General features: G+C 40.7%; 1 protein-coding gene across 2 annotated transcripts in view; it reads left to right on the top strand.

Moving 5' to 3' along the window:
• The first annotated feature begins 2,991 nt into the window (after positions 1–2,991).
• The window catches only part of dnajc17 (DnaJ (Hsp40) homolog, subfamily C, member 17), a 34,404-nt gene continuing 16,668 nt past the window's right edge, over positions 2,992–20,727 (top strand). For both annotated transcript variants that reach the window (XM_067613243.1, XM_067613242.1), the window contains exons 1-10: positions 2,992–3,218; positions 10,537–10,606; positions 12,205–12,263; positions 12,358–12,445; positions 12,683–12,759; positions 13,455–13,578; positions 14,389–14,438; positions 16,579–16,656; positions 18,648–18,728; positions 19,455–19,574. In XM_067613243.1, coding sequence (XP_067469344.1) covers positions 3,138–3,218; positions 10,537–10,606; positions 12,205–12,263; positions 12,358–12,445; positions 12,683–12,759; positions 13,455–13,578; positions 14,389–14,438; positions 16,579–16,656; positions 18,648–18,728; positions 19,455–19,574 — 828 coding nt within the window. In that variant the 5' untranslated portion in view covers positions 2,992–3,137. The remainder of the gene's footprint in view (positions 3,219–10,536; positions 10,607–12,204; positions 12,264–12,357; positions 12,446–12,682; positions 12,760–13,454; positions 13,579–14,388; positions 14,439–16,578; positions 16,657–18,647; positions 18,729–19,454; positions 19,575–20,727) is intronic.

Here is a 20,727-nt window from a genome sequence, read left to right as displayed (position 1 = left end):
TCACTATAAAGTGTATTGTTAATCTAGAAGGAAATGGGGCAGCTATCAAAGAGACCACTGAGCATGAACTCGAGTTACAACACCAGAGTATATGCAGGACAGCTGCATTTCCAGCCTGTCACAGTGAAAACAATGGTTATACCTGAGACTGCTTTGTTTAAACTGAGCATCAAAAGCTACTGAGCAAATATTATCAGGTTATCATGAATAATCCATAACCATCTAGCTGAGCTAGTTGAACAGGATCATGAAAGGATCATGAAAATTTAAAAAAAGACAACTGGGACACTTTATGTTCAAATGACTGTCACTATAAGAAACATGTGTAGGATAAATAAGTAAGGTAAATTTACACTTAGGTGTAAACTAAGGTATCTGGTGACAGAAACTGATCCTGAACCTTAAAAAACTTCAAAAGCTGCTGCAAAACCTTTCACCTATGGTAAACAATAAGGGTGTGTCTTGGGTCAGTGATTATAGGATTTGCCACATACTGCACTAAATGTCCTGGAAGGAAAGACAGACAGAAGTGGAAGTGACATGACGGGCTGAGCATACTCTCTATATGAGGCAGTAACACAGCCAGTCTGGATGAACATCCGTCCTGAGATTATCTTAATATTTCAGTTTGCAAATAACAAATAACATCTAGCTTTTTCATAACCTTTAATTTCCCCACTAACTTTTATTTTTTCCCCTTCTTTTTTTATCCAGGCCCCCCTTCCAAAAAATGGTGAAAAAAGAGGAAGAAAAAAAGGACAAAAACAATTACAATAAAAAAGGAAGAAAGAAATTTTAGTGATGAGGTCATGGGGTAAAGAAACTAAAGACTGAAGTGATCTTCAACATGTTCCAGGAAAGAGGGGCAAATGTGGTCAAATTAAGCAACTATTCCTTGCGGATGATAATTTATCTTTTCTAACCTAACCTTTTCTAAAATACAATATATCTTGAATCCAGCAAGGGTGAGAGGGAGGATCAGAACTCTTCCAATGAAACAATATCAGACATCTTGCAATAAAGGTCTGGAAAACAATAAAATCTAATTTGTGTCTGGGTACACCTTTTGCCTCAGGGAGGACCCCAGAAAGAGCAGTTAGTGACTGATGATATATAGATTGAGAATCCCACCTTCTCACCAAGTGATTCGAAAACAGACTTGCAATGCAAAGTTATGGAAGGACATTACCAGGGCAAGTGGTAAAGGTCAACTGGGCTCTGATGGTATCTGCTACATGTATGGTCAACTTCTGGATGTATTTACAAATGTCCACTGCACCTTGAGTACTATTTTGAGTACTATTTTGAGTACTATTTTGAGTACTATTTTGCACTGAATCCAACAATGTCTGGCACAGAGTGGAGAGTGTCAGACACAAGCAAGAACTGCAACCCAGTGGATAAGTAGATAGTAGTAGACAGTTGGATTAAAATCAAGAATCTGGTTGATGGAGGAGCCTTTAGAAAAGGAGAGCTACTCCAACACATGTCAGGACATGTTCCTGATTCTGCATCACCATGGCTCTAAATGCTTACAGGAAATGTTGCAACAATACATTATCTTGGTGAAAAAGCTGGCTGGCTAATCATTAAGCCACAGATAGACCTATATCCGGAAAACCAAAAGACCACTTTATCTCTCTCTCTCTTTTTTTGCAATTTCATTAGCTTATTAAATACAAATGACTTCTAGACAAATCATACAATTTTTGCCCCAAGGGCCCTTATGTGAGATTCCATTTGTTGCTATGGTTTTGTACAGGATAGCTGAATGGCTAGAAACAGCTATTCTGATCTTTTTCACTGTTGTGTAGAGATAACAATATTTCATTTTGATATGTTTTCCCAAATAAAAGCAATATAATCTTTACTATTGAACTAAATGATTCCTCAACTTACTAGAGGTCCTCTGGAGCCTATCAAGGACCCCTCAAGAGTCTATAGAGACCAGTTTGTACATCGCACTGTCCTGCAACCTGATGCAAGCCTGAGAGGCCATAATTAAAAATCATCAAAATATTGCTAAAACTAGTTTAAAACAAACCACATGAAATCATGAATCAAAGGGGAAAATGTCCAAGTGGAAGTACTGCATTTTCAGTTGACATTTAACAATTAGTATAAGGTGTCAGCAAGTTTAACTGATGACTTACAGGCTTTACCATGATCCAAATGTAAACACAGGTGGAACCCTGCCCTTTGAAATAAAAACACAACATATACACTGTTATAATTCCTGTAGAGCCTGACTGATACATTGGTAGGTTGATATTATCAGCTGATATTGGCTTATCACAGATAGATCAGTATTGGTGTATATGTTGACGGCTATATACAAAGTAAATGCAATGTATAACTGCTGAAAATGTGCTTGAGGTGATTTAGAGACATGTCACAATTACATAATTTGTCCAGCAGAGAGCACCATGGACTGGTTACGACAATCTGATGTAGGAGAGTTGGCTGAGTACATTTCAGTTGGGCAGATAAGTTTATTATTCAAATATAAATTATGTTGCCTCAGATGAAGATATGTCACAACTCTTTAATATGCAGGTTTGAAGGAGTCTTAACCTAACAAATATGTTTGTCTATGAGTATGTGTTGATGTGAAAAATGATTTAAACCAATACATATTTTAGTTTCCTTTTTACTTTCACTTATGATATTTTTTATCAGCTTCAAAAATCAAGTAGCCTATTGTTGGGCTTAGTCTGATACTCTGAAAAGTTTGGTGACATGATAAAACAAGCCTATGTTTTTGAAAATTACATTTGTTTGAGAAACGCACAAAATATTATTTTTTCATCTAAAAAATCAATCTGTTTAACTATGCCATGAATATTCCTGAAACCACAATGTTTAAGATGTATAATTTCTACATTTAGATGCAAATACTACAGTAAAATGCTCAAAAGCTATCTAAGACAATCATTGTATAGCACCCGAAGACAAGCAGCACAGCAAAAACTACATTTCCCAGGTTGCAGTGCACATCCAAGGTGAAAGGTCGAGGAGCAGACGTCAAACTCATGCTGCCAACAACAACAAACAGTTGAATAAGCCAAACGCTAACGCTGTATTTGTTGAATCTGTTTTTTTTTTCGTGTTAGTTCCAAGGCTCGTCGTCGGCAGAAATGTCCGGAAAGGCAAAGGATATCTTACAGCTGGACCTGTATGGTCTACTTGGTATTGAAAGCACTGCTACAACGAAAGAGGTGTGTATATGCTAGCTGTGAAGCTAGCTAGATAAAAACCGTTAACCACTGTTTAGTAACCTCTTTACATGCTTGTTGATGTTTTATTGACAGTTTAAAATTTAAAATGCAGTTGTGTTTGAACAGGGAGATGCTGTAAGCGCGTAAGGGACATTTTAGCAAAGCAGGAGGCTAAATAGCTTGCTACCATGGAGCTAGTAGTAGTATGTGTGTTAGTATGTTTGTGTCGAGTGTGCGTGTAACGTTACACGAGATGTTTTTTTGGTTCAGAGCAACGTAAGAAAAGCGAGCAACGGGTTTTAGGACCAGTGACACCTAAGTTAGCAAAACACAGACAAACCGGCTAATGGCTATATCATGAAGGTGTGATGCATCAAAATGGACACTAGGTGGCGACGTTGCATCAGTTCAGTCTTTGGTCCACAAGAAGGACATTGAATTAGAGGTGATTGTACATTTCAGGTAGTATGGATGTAATAGGAACTTAGGGCAAAATTGAAACAACCAACATTACTGATCACATAAGCAAAGAGTGGTAATATAATTATATTAGGTAATATATACAGTACCAATCAAGAGTTGGGACACACCTTCCCATTCACTTGAATGAGAGAATGAGTCCAAGGTACTATTTCTATATATATATATATGAGATGAGGCCTGGAAAGTAATTTGGGTCAAAAATGTCATCTATTTATAAAAGGTCACATTTGTTTGCTCACCTCTGAATATTGCAGACATCAGAGCCAGAATGTGTTCATTGGCACAGTCTGCAAGCATACAAAGAATGTGTCTTGGCGTTTGCTCCCACAAATGCAACATAGAAGAAAAATATATCAAGAGTAAGCTAATAATAATAATGAAATAATAAAATAAATGAAGTAGTACTAAAATTAAATTAAATATTAAAATTTAAAATCTATTTACAGAATAGAATGATAATAGTTTTGAAATGGGATACAAAACTTGAAATGAAATATTGACTTTACAAAGGAAATATGGACCGTGCTACAGCCCAAGAAATGGTGACAAGTGCAAAACAATCAAAATTTTGCCCGAATAACACTTTGTGCTTGTATGGACTCTGAATTTTCTCTGGGAAGTTTCCTCCATTCTCCTCTCCATCTCGCTCCCCAGCCCAGAGCGGTTCACCATGATGTGCTGAATCTAGCCTTTTCCCCACGACCACCTCTCCCCACAGTTTCCAGCATCTAAAATCCACAGGCCAGAAGGGAAATTAAAATCGCTGCCAAAACGAGGGAAGAAGTTAATTTCTTAATTGGATTTCAAAGTCCTGTCTTCCCCAGAGGATTATGCTGCAGGAAGTTAGCGGTTGTGGCTTGGGCAGAAATGAGTCCCCAAGTGCAGAAGGTTGGTTCTGTGAGGTCTGTTGATGGTCGAGAGAGATAGCGAGGGTTTGTGTGTGTATTGCATTGAGTCCCGAGGGGCTCGGAAATCAATCAAGTGTGTGAAGACAGATGTCAGCAGATGGGCTACTTATCCCAGTTGTTTGGCCCGCTGCTCCACCACCACTATCAGGCATGTTGTTTATCACAGAGAAGGGAAGAGGCTCATCCCAGAGCCTGTTTATGTGGGCTTTGCCACAGCTTGTAAAACACTGCCTTGACGTAGTGGATCTGCTTTCTGCATCTCCTCCTGGTTCTATTTAGCATCTCTTTCTATTATCACCACTGTTGACCTTCCTCTGAGCATGGCTGGCTGATAAATGCTGGGGAAGCTGGTATGTCAGAGCCTATGATTTAATGACAATGGATGACTGGGGTTTGCTTTATCCTTGTACTGCTAAGGGAGGCTGCTGTTGAAGGCTAGCTGCCCATTTAAAGAGCTGTGCTCATGCATATCAGTGGGGCTTGGGTAATAATTGCCTAAGTGAGTCTTCTACCTACCACAGATTACTTGGTGAAACAATGTCAACAGCTGAGACCACACAAAATGTCTTGTGGTTTATTCAGTTTCTTAAATAGGGGTGTACCTGATGTGTTGCAGTGAATGCACCATGCCTGGATGATTTACTTGCAGACAGAAAGCATCCAAGGACAGGTGATCTTATTACAAACTTACAGTGCATTTTAAATTGCTTGCAATGACAAGTAACTTCTTTACCTGCTTGTTCAGGGCACTTAGTTTGCAGTAAAGCTACTCTGTGCTGGCTGGCTGTAAGTCTTTCTGCAGGTGCAGGCAGTTTAAGCAGCCCATTGCAGGTGCTGCTTACAATGCGTTACCGTACCAAACAAATGTTATGGATGCCCATTATTCCTTTCGGAGAAGGCAGTGCCACTGGGAATACATCCTGGATCTTAAGGCTTGGTGATGTGGCTAAAAAGGGTATCACAATATTCATGAGAATATTTTCCTGATATCAATACAAGTGTTCAAATTCACAAGTAAAAGCATCAGATTTTTGTTAACTGCAGTGATCTGTGTTTCACAGTTCTGAGAATTCCCCCTCTGTGCGCTGGGGCACATCATCAGTGATGTAATCTGGGGTCATGAGATGTTTCTGGTCTTTCAACACCAGACACCCTCATCCAGCTGATTTATGTTAAGTGCAATGATCTGTCTTCGACTGATATGTATTACATCAGACAAACCTCTTCCCATATGATGTAAGAATAAGAATTTTTGGTAGTTTTTAATTACAAATTTCTTGTAATTTTGATCAACAGAATTTCATAAAATGCTTAAAAAATATGGTCATCCCATTTCAATACAATCTAGTTAAAAGTTAACATAGGGAAATTATTGAAATAAATGCCCAGCCATAGTGGAAGTTTGGCCAGGTCACTAAACACACAAACATATGGAAAGCGGCAACGATGTTTCATTGATTGTTTTCACTGCCTTCTTCTATTGTCATGTCCTCTTTTCCCGTGTCCTTGCTCTTCTCTTTACCTCTCCCTGTTGTGCCTGTTAATATTTTCCTCCAGCTGATAATGTCCCATAAATGGCAGAGCATTGTAATTAAGGAGGATGGGCCCATGGCAGATCAGGCAGCTAATCAGCCACACAGGCTATAGGCCCTAATGGGGCAGTGCTGTGGCTGCACCAGGACTAGTTTGTCAACTATAATTGGCACCAAAGACTGGTGTAATGAGGACAAGATGTGGGCATGCAGTTACGACTGAAGCAGACAGTGATCAGGGCGTCACAGAGAGGCTGTTTTTCACCAGGCACTAACCATTAGGCTACTGTTGTCCTGCTGCTGCAAGATCGGAGGTTTTTCTTGATTCCTTTGGTTCCTCCCTCAGCAAACGAAAGCGTGGGAAATAGTTGAGATTTCCGCCATTCACTCACTGTCGTGTATGAGACAAGGAAAGCATGTGAAAATCTAGAATAATTCAAATAGCAAGAGATGGATAATTAGACCCTAACATTTCTGGTCATCTGTAAGCACAAGGACAAACACTTGGTTTTAGCCAAGGAGTTCGTATGGTTTTCTTTTCACATGGTCTTACTCATAATTGATTCAAGAGTCAATCCCAAAAGGTCATGGTGAACCGCACCAAGATAATTGCTACAGTAATTGACTGGATTAGTGTGTCCTCTAGGAAGATGTCACTTGATCTGAGAGCTCTTATCCACACATGTACTAACCTCTTCAAAAGTTGGCCTGCTTCGACTTCTAACATGTAGACCAAGGGGTTTCAAGGTCTTCTAGCATCAATTAAAGCTTGCGTGTTACGGCATTGACAGGAATAATCATGTATTAATTTAACAAAACAGCATCGGAGGCACGGTAGAGACAAGAATGGTGAAGGATGGAGTGAAAAGGAAAAGAAGGGACTGAAAAGGAAAAGAAAGGAGGGAGGGGGGGATAAAAGGCAAAGCATGAGAGAAAATGAGGTAGGATAATGAACTGATATGCAGACAAGTGCGTGTGTTAAGTGGATCTTTAAACTGAAGCCAGTGAGACAAATATGATGATGTGCATTATGGCTGTGCTCCACCAGAGCAGCATCAATGATGACAGCTTGTACTTGTCAAACAGCTCAGCTGGCCAGACTTTTGTCCTGACAATGTCAAACATCTGCTGTGTTTATAACAGATGTGGAGACATGTTTATCTTGTCAGCTGGCTGCAGGTGATGAAGAACATGAGAAGTAGAGTGAGTGTGATCTGAGGACACAGGATGAGTTCTTTAAGGACCATACTGGTGGTTTTGCACGTTTTAGCCCAGTTACTATAAATCATGTGCACTTCATGTAACACAGTTAGAGAGATTTTTTTTAAACACTTGAGGCATCCATAGATTTTCAATGGTTTTGTACAGCATAAAAATCTGTTACTACACAAATATTGTGTGTTGCATTACAGTGAACAACAAGTTAGCATTAATTTTTTGTCAAAATTAAAGTCAAGTCTGTCTTAAAAAAAACAGTCAGCTGCCCAAATGAACATTGGTACAGTTTTTTCTTGCTGTAATCATTCATCCTGTTCATACAGGCCATTAGAAGATCCCCTTCAAATGTGCTTACAATATAAGTGATGGGGGTCAAAGTCCGCAGTCCTCGTTTTGAACAAAACGAAGGTAGTATGAGGCTTCAGCCATGAGAGTTAATCATATAAAGTGGATATGTTCTACAGTTACAGTCTTTTATTAAAAATTTCTCTCTTTATGCCTCAACAGTGTTTTCCTGTTGAGCTACAGTGGAGGGATTGTAACAAAAAGAGGGAATCTGGCACTAAAACTGAGACTAAGACTGTAACTTTGAAATATGTTGACTCAATTTTGAAATTAGCTTCAGCTAAACTCTTAAATTTTTGAACAGGGGGATGACTGTGGATTTTGTCCCCATCATTTACATTGAAAGTGCATTATGAAGGGATCTCTTAATGTCCCGTATGAACAGGAGGAACGATTATTGCTAGAAAAAGCTGTGTCAGTTTTCATTTGGACACGTGACTATCATTTTAGGACATACTTGAAAAATTATGAACCTATCCTCTAAATTATTGTTGTGACTTGAATCAATCTGCTACACCATCACCAAGATTAATGCAAAACCGATGACAGAGGGCTCCACACTAATCAGAAGGTTGGTGTTTCTATCCCTGACTCTTCCTGTCCACATGTTGAGGTGTCCTTGGGCAGGATACCACCATCAATGTATGAGAGTGAGTGTGGATGGGTGAATGAGTAGCACAAACATTGTAAAGTGCTTTGGATAAATGCTGCCACTTACCATTTACCATAATTGATTTTCGTACAGCATTGAAATGAATAGAAACTCTGCTAGAAACGAAAGGAAAAAAACATCCATAAATAAAAAACTAAAACTGTATAGCGTGTACTTGTAAATGGTTTGCAAAAACACTAAAGAATGCAAAATTTGTAGTCAAAGAGAACTAAAACAAAAACACCACTATAGTCCTTTTAAAAAAAGGCTCCCTGTGTGTTTTTGAGGCACTTATTGGGTTGTTTAAGTCTGGAAGCTCTCAAACTGTTATCGCTGCCTGCGCATTGCACAGTGGTTTCCATAATGCTTCTCTGCTTCACCTTGGTCCTAGAGAGGAATGACATTGCGGTTATTTTTTTATATCTGTAGATGGATGAAAGACAATAAATTTGAACTTGAATTTGAGTTTTATTTCCTTTTTTTTTGTCCCTCATTCAAAATCTTTGCAGAGATTGTAGAAAGCTATAATACGGAGAACAGAGGAAAGAAAAGGGAGAAACAGACAGAGGGAGGCTAAAAAGGGGAAGTAGGCTCAGGCCAACAGTAAGCATATGTGTTTGGCGCCAGTCCACAGCCCTGCGTGTCAGTCTCGATCTGTAAGAAGGCTGTGTGTGCCAAGCAGCAAGACTAAATAGCCCTTAATGATGTCTAGTCTCTCAAAGCCCTCTCAACGAACCAAGTTCTCATTTGTTATTGGAACTATAAAGGAAAAAAAATCGGATGTTAACCAAGAGATAGAATAAAGGACTTGTGACATTTAGGAGTTGTCTGAGCCATGATAATCTCTAGAGGCTTCATTGGAGGCTTGTTATGCTTTTGTATAATCCTGCACATTGTACTTTTGACAATGGGCATACAGCCTAATGTGTCTAAATTGACTGTCATGGAGACTTATTGGAGTTGCTGATAAAAAGGCTTGGACACTGATGGTTTACACCATTCTGCTCAGTTCCCTCACAGTTGAGTTTTGTCCCCCCCACCCCCAGTAAAGTCAGCTCTGTATGCTTTGGCGTGCATTCTAGAGATACAATTGTGCAAAACAACACACAGAGAAGCGGCACATATGCCAGAGGACAAGGCGTCCAATGCAAACATTTCCCAGGCAGGAAAAGAGGAGCTCCCAGCTTCTGTGGCTTGTAGCATACTGGCAGGAGATTGATTAGCGCTACAGGGAGGGTGTGTGAAAACATGCACAATAGTGGCATGGATGATTAAGGTTGGTGAGAAAGTGTATGTCTGTATGTTTTTGAAGTTGTGTGCAGACAGCTCCAGCGCTGCGCTCTACAGCCCCCTCTGGTCTCCACGGAAAGTTTCTCTGCTTGCTTCCCTTCTTTCTCCAAAGGAGCAGAGATCTAATGAAAACCACCTTGTCATTAACTGGTCCCTAGAAGGACCAATGAATGGTTAACATTCCAAGCAGTGACCCAGAGTTAAAAAAAATCAGCTATAACTAAAACCTCATATGACATTACAATACTCAAAAGTATTGTTTAGTTTTTCCATTTTGGCTGTCTGAACCCCCCCCAAAAGTCTTGGCTACCAGCCTAAGATATTAATGGCGGCCTTCTCAGATTTATTATAGACAATGGCACTCTGTTTGTTGTGTTATTGTAACATTTTTTTCAAGGTTTGAATAAAGATGGACTAATACTAGGCTCCAACTCAGGACACATTTATCTTGCAACCTGGCAACGGTCCTTGGAATAGTTTGGAATTCTTGTGCGGATAATTCACTGTGCAGTATGTGCTGCGGTGGATAGATTCCATTAACAACGTGTCAAAAGGACACGAAGCAGAGGATCGGCTCAGGTGTTGATTCGATCCAAACAACACAGTCCCAAATTTTTATTTAAATGCAGACCACATTTCACCCCCAGTACTTTCATGTCAGACTTTTACCATTTGTGCCATTATTTTTATGGGACCATCATTTTTTATTCAGACTTTGGTTTTCTGGGCCAAGGACGACAGGATACAGATAATTGGTACCGAGAGTAATAATTTAACTTTCATATGGCCAAAATCTGTGCTTAAGTGGATGATTCATTCTTTTTGTATCCTAATCAACATTTCCCACTCTACAGTACATACCTTCAGGTGTTTTTCTCTTTTTCTCTCAGATCAAGAAAGCTTATCGACAGAAAGCCTTGACATGCCATCCGGACAAGAACCCAGACAACCCAAAAGCAGGTGAGTGAACAAATGAATGTGTTTGTTTCTCCTGACCTTGTCTCCCATTTTGAGCCATAAAGCACTGTCAGTCACTCGGCAGAGCTGCAGTATTTATGATTTGTTTATGCAATTTCTGCAATATTTTTGAAAAATTAGAGTTAATCATCTGACCAAATAGCCATCAAGCTCTAGAACCAAAGTACTTCAGTGTAGCGCTCTCAGCAAGTTAAACCCTGCCAGACAGTTGAGCCGCAGCACTCTGTAGGAAGTCTAGCCAACGCCTGTCTTTCCCACCCAGCTTTCTAGCCAGACAGAACCAGCCAAACACCAGCATCACCACTAGCGCTTCCACACTCCATCCCTCCTTGGCTTTCTGAGTCCTTCCGCGGCCTATTGCCAACCAGCATGTCTACAATTAGACCGGAAAATCTCAATGTAGCATTTTGTCGGGAGGGGGGAAAAAAAAGGCACCTTGGACAAAAGGCTGGTCATGAGGCATGTTTTCAAGTGAGGTTTATGTGGTTTCTGGTTGGTTCAGACAATTCCTGATTATGTCAGGAAAAAAAAAACTTGGGAAATTGGTGGAGTTGGGGGGTTGAGAGGGATAATACAAAAGCAGGGGGTCGGTTTCCCAGAAATGGAAAAGAAGTGGTTTGGAGGGCCTCAACACTTGAACCCGCACATGGACAGACTTGGTCTCTATCGCACGAGAGCGGAGCAAGTCTTGGGACTTGCAGCTCCTCAGGGGAAGGTTGTATGCATGTAATAGGTGAATTGGGGGTCATGATTCTTCACTTGAAGACACAGCCCACTATCCCTCTTTTTCCTCAACCCCCCATGTTGTGACACTCTGAGCTGCCTAGTAGGCATGGCAGGTCTCCCCCCAGTTGGATTTCATTCCAGCCCATTATATGTGTGGAGGTAACCTGACCACCTCTGCTGGCAGCATGATCTCCAGAGCCTCCTGTTAGTGTGCACTGCCAGTCCCCACAGGGAGTAACAGTATCGGCCCGTTAGGCCTCCCATAAGTGAATGATTAAGCCTGGCTAGTATAGTGCAGTAGTGTGGCGGTTGTATGATTGGGAGTGGGATTGTGGTCTCCCTGTGTACTTTTGTGTGTGTGTGTGTTAGATGACAACTGGGGAGGTGGAGTCTTGCGTGGTAGTGGTGATTGCGGCAGCGGCCCCTCGAGGTGCTCTAATGGAAGATAGATGGGGAGGCCAAGGGTTTGTATGGGAATGCAGGGCTGTGTCACTGGAGGAAATAGGTTTCGTGAGACTTACGGCACCTTTTAAAACTTATAATGTCTCTGTTTTTCTCAACTCTGTGTCCCAGTGTCAGTTTGAAGATGTCATGCTGAGTGCATAATGCCTCTTTTGGCATAAACCCCCCTGTGGATGTCATGTTCTCCGTCTCTTCACATCAGCATCAACTTCTCCTCTATTTCCTGTGTAAAAGGATTATAATCTACAAATTTATCAGTGAAATTAACAGTGAATTGTTAACTTTTTTTTAAAAGCTCCTATAGCAAGTGTTCCTTATACAAAAACCTAAAAGCTTGTGTGTTTTTGTGTGTTGTCAGTTCGTATCACTTCTCTCGTCTCACTTTGTTCTAGCTGAGCTCTTCCACCAGCTGTCCCAGGCTCTTGAGGTGCTTACCGATGCTGCTGCCAAGGTAAGGCCACTCATGCCTTTAAGCCTGTTATAAAGATGCTGATACACACTCACACAGAGACGCAATTCATCCTGGTGTCTAATGCTGTTTTCAGGCTGCCTATGACAAGATTTGTGCTGCCAAGAAACAAGCAGAGGAAAGAAACCGGAGACTAGATGACAAGAGGAAAAAAATTAAGCTAGGTGAGTTCCTTTTCAAATTTCAAGGCATGTCGAGGCTCTTGATTTACTCATTATAGTGTAACTGGCTAGTGTATCGACATCGTAAATGGTTATATTTATATTTAATAGGTTTAGTTGTGAAAGATATTCCAGGGTTAACACACCAGTGCTAACACTCTTTTCTCTTAAATTTGTCTGTGTGCGTGTGCGTGTGCGTGTGCGTGTGCGTGTGTGTGTGTGTGTGTGTTACTATGACAGACCTGGAAACCAGAGAGCGACAAGCGGAAACTCAGAGCCAAGAGGAGGTGCAAATAACTAGAACACTTGAAGAAGAGGTAAGAATTTATAAAAAACATATGAGAAATGATGCTGCACCGAATGCTGTCCTGGAGAAGATGCAAAAAGTTGAAGATAAAATTTCACTATACTACAGGCCTCAGGCATGCACTGAGAACAAGGTATTCCAGTGCATCCAGGAAACTGAAACACACCCAGGTGCTTTTATTCTGTTTTTCATCAAATGCTCTCTTCTGATTGAGTCGAAATCTTCCAAAGACTTGGGTCAGGAACAAAGGCGCTATCTGAGTGAGGCTTTTTTCACTGCCATATCATAATGATCAGTAAACCCATTAGGTGATATTGCATGACTTGATGCACTTTGTTCAGGAAGCCAATGATAAATAAAAATGGTGCGCATGCTTCCAAAGTGAGTCATGGCAGTTGCTCAATGTGCTGCTTTAATGCATGTAAATACTTATGTGGCCATGTGCGTTTGGGAAGGAGGAGGTAACCAGTAGGTGGCACTGTTCCATTTACAGTCTCATCTCAAGGTGTTGTTGCCTTCACTGATGAAATGAGGTGGTCTGCACACTCTCTCCTAGAAACACAGACTAGCAGATAGAGTATCTTACAATGAGAGAGCAATACGAGCGATGAATCAGTGCTAAATGAAAAGTCAAGGTGCATACTTTTGTTGTCACTCAAAACTTAATTCACATAATTATATTGTGTGTGTCTCTTTCCCCCCCAGATTGCTCGTTTGAGGGAGGAGGGATCCAGGCAGCTTGAGGAGGAACAGAGGCTCATCAGAGAGCAGATCCAGCGAGAGAGAGAAGCACAGCAGCAGCAGCAAACAGGGGACTACGCTCAAAGAAGTACTTTGATTTCCAAGATTTAACCTAGTCCAGTCTGCTTCACTCCAGGTTAAGCAAAGCAGTTCAGCGCAGTCCAGTCCTGCGTGGATAAGTCCAGTTTGATCCAGTGAAGTCTTTTTACTATCCAGAAAGCCTCAGTTGAGTGAACCCCCATCATCAAACTGTCATTCCAACCACAGCAGTCACCAGGCAGCCTGTGGTTCACCAAATATTATTCACATAAACACAATAACAATAATTGAATGTATATTTGAATTTATTTGAGCTTTAAAACACTTTGAAGAGGACTATTTTAGTTTCTTGGCAGCAAGACAACTTGGCACATTAACATAGAAACGCCAAGCATCCTGCACACACGAAGCTTTAACATCAAACTTTTAACCTCTTGATAATCTTTTTGCATTAAAGCCTCTGTGTCTCCATGCTGGAGACATGAGGGAATTAAGAGTCTAGTAAACCAATTCTATGGACGTGTGGGTATTTAAGGGAAGTACTGAGTCTTGGCCCTAGACTAAACCTCTTTTTGTGGCTGGACAATTACAGTTGCTCATGCATAGTCAGCACATCATTTGAGTCTCTTCCTTTTGCATGCAGTCAGGCCTCCCCAGCCCTCCCCCGGATTATTGCTCTGTCTGTTCCATCTTGGGGGTCACTCAGTGGATCATAAGACTCTAGCAAGAGCCATACATTCACCATGTGACAGACAATTGCAAAATAGTTGTCCATCTTGAATCCCATATTTCTTCCAACAGTTGTTTCTTTGTCTTCTCACATAACTCTCTCATCTCTCTGTTACTCATATTTTCTCAGACTCAGGAGTGGGGAGATGTTCCAAGAGCAATGTGACCCCCAAATTGAAGGTAAGGTTTTCGACTGTGGGGTTTTGGTCAGAAGACAAAACTGGGAAGAGGGGTCAGGATGAGGGTTGTAATTCTTGGAGAATAACGCAGGAACATGTAAAAGGTATACTCAGGAGGAACCGCTCCATCTGAGTGAAAGTACAGACAGAACCTCAGTGGGGATTTTGATGGAACCTTAGACATTTGTAATTCATTATTTAGAGACCACATACGCTGTCTCACTACTGCGCGCACAGGCTGTTCTAACGCCTGTTCTTCCAGAGTTGGCCCGTCGTCGTCAGGAGACCTGTAACTATGCCAAAAGAGGGCTTATTATATTTCCTCCTGGAAACGGCCTAGCCTGCGCATATTAACGGACACTGGGGATGTTAGCTAATGTGTTTAGACATTAAATCTGGTTTTAAAATTTGATAGCCATCCAGTGCAGCAGTATATTCCCTGACGTTTGTGTGTTCAGTTAGAAAAACAAACAGCAGCCATAAGACTGATAGCATCACGGGTCACGTTCATGGACATGGGAACATTACTGCATAGATGATCTTAGTGGCTGTTGAATACTGCCTATGGTTTGAAAAAATATATAAAATTGATTCAATTTCAGGTTTTTAATATTGTTGTAAAGCACAATCAACAACAAATTTAATTGCATTTGATTTTTTTTTTTTAAAAAAAGGAATTAATTTTGTTTTTAGGCACAAATATAGAACTTTTTCTTCGGTTTTCCTTATTGATTTTGAGTCATAATATACCTTTTAACTTGGTTTCAAAATGATCAATAATTCAGAGTTAAACCAGATTTTTAGATTTAGAAAAAATATTTAGGAAGGTTATATAAGTGAGGTTCAGTAAAATTATTAACAGCCTTGTTGCATCGCAGAATGATATAATATGAAGTCAACCATGAACCAAATTTTACCTCTCACAACTCTTTGAAATCACATTGTCAGTTTTTATTCCTTTTGATATGTCATGTTGTGCATTTTAGTGTGCACGAGGTATATGAATATCAAACGCAGAAAGAGACAATTTGGGTTGGTTTCACTACCCTATCTGTATATTAATTTAAATAAAGAGCAGGAGACCACAGCAATGTATCAGTGTTGTGAGCTGAAACCGTAGACATCATGTCATGCAAATACCTTAACATCTTATTCAAAGATTAATGGGTAAGAAGGTTATCAGTGGTTAAAGGAGATGGATCTTGGATGGAGAATGTACTTTTTTACCATAATTCTTGGTAAAAGAGCCTATGTAGACATTCCCAGAAATCTTCTGTTTCTTCTCTGACAGTGAGCAGAATGCTGGAGCTGAATCAACACTTAGTGCCTGCCAATTATAATACTATTTTAAGCAGTTAGTGTGATATTGGCTAGGCACTGCTGTGCTTTGTAAATGGATATGGGTATAAAATTGCACAATATCTCATTTTAGGAGTACAGGAACTCACATCAGCGTTTAGTGAGACAACTCCAAGCAAATAAAAAAAAAAAAAAAAATCATAAATTGTCTTGTTGCCTTTTGTGGATGGTGCTTCTATGCAGAAAATAGTTGAACGGTAATCTCTAAAATACCATTTACATAGTGCAATATGGAAAGCATCAAGACTGAAGTAAAGACCCAGAAACACTGTTTCACAAGCAAATAAGTTAACCACAGTTCAAACAAAAAGTCAGCACACACCAGAGGGGGGGCTTTCTCTCTTTTGGCCCTCAATTGAGCACTTTGGGCATTGACCTGCTTTGGATTACTTAGTCATTATTACTGTGTCTGGTATTGTGCCTTAATACTGAGAAGCAATAGTTAAGCAGGTGACTCACCATGTATTCTCTGGTGCACGGATCCAAGTGTTGATTTTCACCCTTTCTAGCTGTCCTGCACCCTTGGTATGAATGGAAATTGACTGCAGGTCTCACAGGTGGTGCCAGGGTGATGTTCCAAGAGCTCAACAATGTCTTTCTCCCATAGCTCCAGTCTGTCCTGGTGTTTAGAGTAATCTGTGTGTCATCAGAGAGAAACCTGCCTGGCATGCTTTGCCTTCTCGTCATAGCTGACTACTGATTAGATATTATCATGCATTTCTCGTATTTTTCAGTCCTCCAGATTGATTGACCTCTCTCCTCTGTTTTCTTTGTCTTTTCAGTTGAAGTGGAAGTGTAAAAAAGATGACGACACGAATGGAGGCTACGGTCAAGACAATCTTTTCAGACTTCTACAAAAGGTTTTTCCTGATTTCCAGATTTCCTGAAAATTTAAACCAAGCTTCAAGGGTTACTAATGACTTACATAACACACCTGCTCACCTTAGGACAAAGTTACCATCCAGGGTTGGGGGATATAATAATATGCAGTAAATGCTAAAAGATGATTTTTCGCTACCACTCATATGGAGGTAGTTATGACTTTAATATCTCTGCTTGCATTCGGAGATTGCAGGCAGTGTTGCAAATTATTGAGCAGGGCTGCATTATGGTAACTACAGTTACACAATTTTGCATCAATGAAATGAAGTGCCTTCATTATTCAATTCACTGGTTTAACCAAAACCCACATTCCCATTTGGTGATTTTATCTATAAATGGATTCTGAATTGACAATCCACAAAATTTGTTATATCATTGTATGTATTTTTTTTTTCCCTGTGCCAAAGCAGAGCTCCAAACCTGCCTGCAGAGTCCATCCGTATTTGAGGTCTGCATGACATCAGCGCTGTAGATTGTTTTATTCTTCCCCTTAAATAAGGCCCATTAAGTTTTGTTGCAGTGAAAGTGCTGAAGGCAATGTTGTAGTGCCCTTTTAAAGCCATGCACGCCATTGTTTGTGCCCCTCTTACCAGGTGATTAAGCAGTACCAAGGGAGGCATTAGGAAATGTGCTCTTCTCATGCAACCCAGTACCACCTTATGCTGTGATCCGTCACGAGGGCTTTTGGTGTGGCATAGGTTGGCGTGAAATGAGGATAGGGCAAGTGTCACTGACGTCAAGCTGCCCGGAAAAAGGCGTTTGGATTTCTCCTCCGCACGCACTCAATCAATATGATCCCAGGCAGGAGGGCTGTGTTGGAGGCAAGACTGTGGAAAAAAAACAACTGTTGCTGCCTTTAAATTCTTAAGCAAAGGGAGTGAATTTGAGAAAAATATTTTGTTTGACATGGCAAGCTCTAATGAGTGACAGTTAATGGTTTGGGCAAGTAGAAATAGCCACCACTGTGTGGGAAAGCGAGTATGGTATGTGTATACTCGTGCATGCGTACGTGCGCGGACTTGTGTACTTTGGCCGATTAAAGTAATACATCTTCGTTTAAGGGTGGAAAAAACATGTTAAGATATTTATATTTTCTGAAACAGAGGCCTTTTGAGAGTCTCCTTTGTCACTGTTGGCTTGCTCCACAGTGTCCTTACTAAGCATTAGCATTCCTGGACTTTCCCGTTCCCAGAAAGCTACATTTTCACAGAATGAGATTCTCAAAGGCCATGTCCTTCCTCCTCTTTGCTCCCAAAGCCCTGCTTTTGGCGAGGAGAGGTTAACGACAGAGGGCCTCGGTCACAGGTGATATAAACCCTGAATAACTAAAAAAAACAAAACAAACCCTTTGCTCTGCTAATGACCGCATTCAATAGGGATCCAGTTTTAATATCGCCTTCTAAGAGCTGCTTTTAGCCTGCCTTCCCGTCTTTCCATCTCTCTCAGAGGTCAGGGAATGGCTGAGATGCTCTTTCCCCCACTCTCCTTTTTGGCCAACCATTCCTTCTTGTTCTTAGTTTTTGTGGAAGGGAGCTGGATGAGAGATGTATCTAATTTCAGCCTCCATGCTAAAATATTGTTTATCAAATGCTGTCTCTGCACCAGGAGTAGCTAGAATTATGACATCCAGTATTGCCTCTTTTCGCTGATATCATAGAGGTCTCACTTAAGTACATGATGTGCCTTGAACGTTCTTTGCAGTTTTACTGGCTCAGTCCCAAACATACGAACCCGATCATTAGAGATTAGGTTTAATAACCAAACAAATATTGAATCCTAACTTCTATTCCAGAAGTCTGTTATAATCACCAGCGTTTTTTGAGCCTTTGAGAATTTTTGAGTCTGCATATGCTTTGTGTTTTCCTGGTTATGGGTTGTGCTGTGAAAGGAAAGACTAATTTGAATGTTTTGCATCTTTCCTCTCCCTCCATTTGACTTTTGTTTTTTTTCTCCCATCTTTTACTTCTAGTACGGGGATGTTTTGAATGTGATTGTATCGAGCAAGAAGAAAGGAAGCGCTGTAGTTGAATTTGCAACTGTGAGAGCAGCTGTAAGTACCTAACTCTTCCTCACTCAATGCTCTTATTTCATTTGTTCAATAATGAAAATCTTTTCCAAAGCAGATTTTTTCATAGAACCACATTTCTTTACCACTCATTCGCCTCGAAGTCCCAGGTCACCTGCTGAGTTTGATTATTACTAAGAATGACACCTGTCCTAGACTTCCCAGTCCCAGGGCTGTCTCTGCAACCTAAACTGATGATTTAGTCATCCTGTATAGTTGAGATCTCTGCGCTGATGGGAACCAGCAGACGGAAGGACTTGAGCCACCTCATTGTTCCACACTGTCTGGATCCTCAGGCCCTCTGTTGTGATGGTGTACTTTGTTGTTGTGGTTTCCTGACCACGGCGTGTGGTTTTCCTCCAGAAAACATGTCTGCCAGTCTGCTGGGATCTGGGCACAGGTTCTGTGGTCTCCGCCTGCCCATCTCCATGTCCCTGCCAGTTACAATCCACCTTTGTCCTTTTCTGCATGTGGTTTTCATATGTAAATTATACAAATTATCCCTGCACGCAGGTGAAAGATGGATATAACACTTTTACATACAATATGTCAGGATAAGGAGGATTAGCTTTCGTATCCCAATATATCCCTAATTCTTTATTAAGCAAGCTTTATCAAGAAAAGATCTCGCCATAAAATATGTTTGTGGACATGACCTGTTCTCTCTTGATGTCTATCATACCTATTATACCTATTATTTTGTGTCTTTAGGAGCTGGCCGTTAAGAATGAATGTGGCCTGAGTGACAACCCATTGAAGATTTCATGGCTTGAAGGACAACCAGAAGTTGTTGCTCCAGCGTCACAGCCTGGCCAGTTCATGTCTACACAGGTACTGGTATAACCTGAAAATGCATTGTTGGAATTCCCTCTCATTAAGCACATCAGCCCTATGTTACAAAATCTTCCCGCGTACACTGCTTCCAACATAAATACTATTTCCTAAACACTGTCCCACAAAGAGAGGTATGTAAACCCTCTGAGGTTTTATTTTTGTATCAGTGGTGCAAATATTGCACCAGTGCTTGCACTCCTCCTTTTTAGCCTAGAACAATGTGTTTGGTTAAATGGGCCTCAGTTTATTTTCTTTGGAGTGGCGAGGCGCTGGCCCGGCACTGGCCCAAAGCCCCCAGTCGGCCGCTCATTAGTGGGTCTGACTTGGAGGACCCCAGGAATGCTGTGTTACACATAGCAACCAGGAGAAGCAGTGCGCTATAATGGTGGCCTGGCACGTGAGAGTGACTAAATGCCAGCACTGGTGCCAAGTGAGCTTGTGTCCCCATAGCTCCTGAAAATAAAACAAAATGTTTTGTCTCTGATTTTCTTTTCTTTTTGGTTATTTATATTTTAGTATTTATAGGCCGTAAGATTCCTGCACGAAACTAGTATGTTTTATTGTGAAAAACTATTTCTTACCTAGATGGAAATATGTTGCCTCCTGTGATTTGGAAATCACAGTAGTCCGTATTGTAATCTTTTTAAAATGTATTTTGCATGGCTAATATTTTGTCTTTTGCTGCCAACACATATGCAGACACCAAAGGCACATTAACTCCTTTCCTGTCCAACGATAATCTCATTTTGGCTATATCTACTGAGAATATACAGATTTTCTGTTTTGTCATTGGATTAGTATGAAGTAGTGTTTTTTTTCTTTTGCCATGTACATTTTGATACTCCGATGTTGTAATCTTAACCTGTGTGAGATTGCAGATCAATAGACTTGTATGACCTGTACTTGTGTCTCCAGAGCTGCCATTGAACTGGGTTTCTCCCATCAACCAGCGCAGTGTCTCAGACCCCCCTGTTGGGCTGTGAGACTCAGCCTTCACACTGGGCCTTGTCAGACAAATCTCTTTAAATGTTATTATGATAACCCAGTTTGCCTTACAGATATCCAAAGCTGATTGCTTCATTTTTTTTGCCCTGCATCCAAGAATGAAAACATTCCTATGGCAGGGTAATTTTCAAATTAGCCCTCAGCT

Source organism: Thunnus thynnus, chromosome 16, assembly GCF_963924715.1.
Source record: "Thunnus thynnus chromosome 16, fThuThy2.1, whole genome shotgun sequence".
Taxonomy (NCBI): Eukaryota; Metazoa; Chordata; class Actinopteri; order Scombriformes; family Scombridae; genus Thunnus; species Thunnus thynnus.
This window is presented reverse-complemented; position numbering and strand designations above follow the sequence as displayed.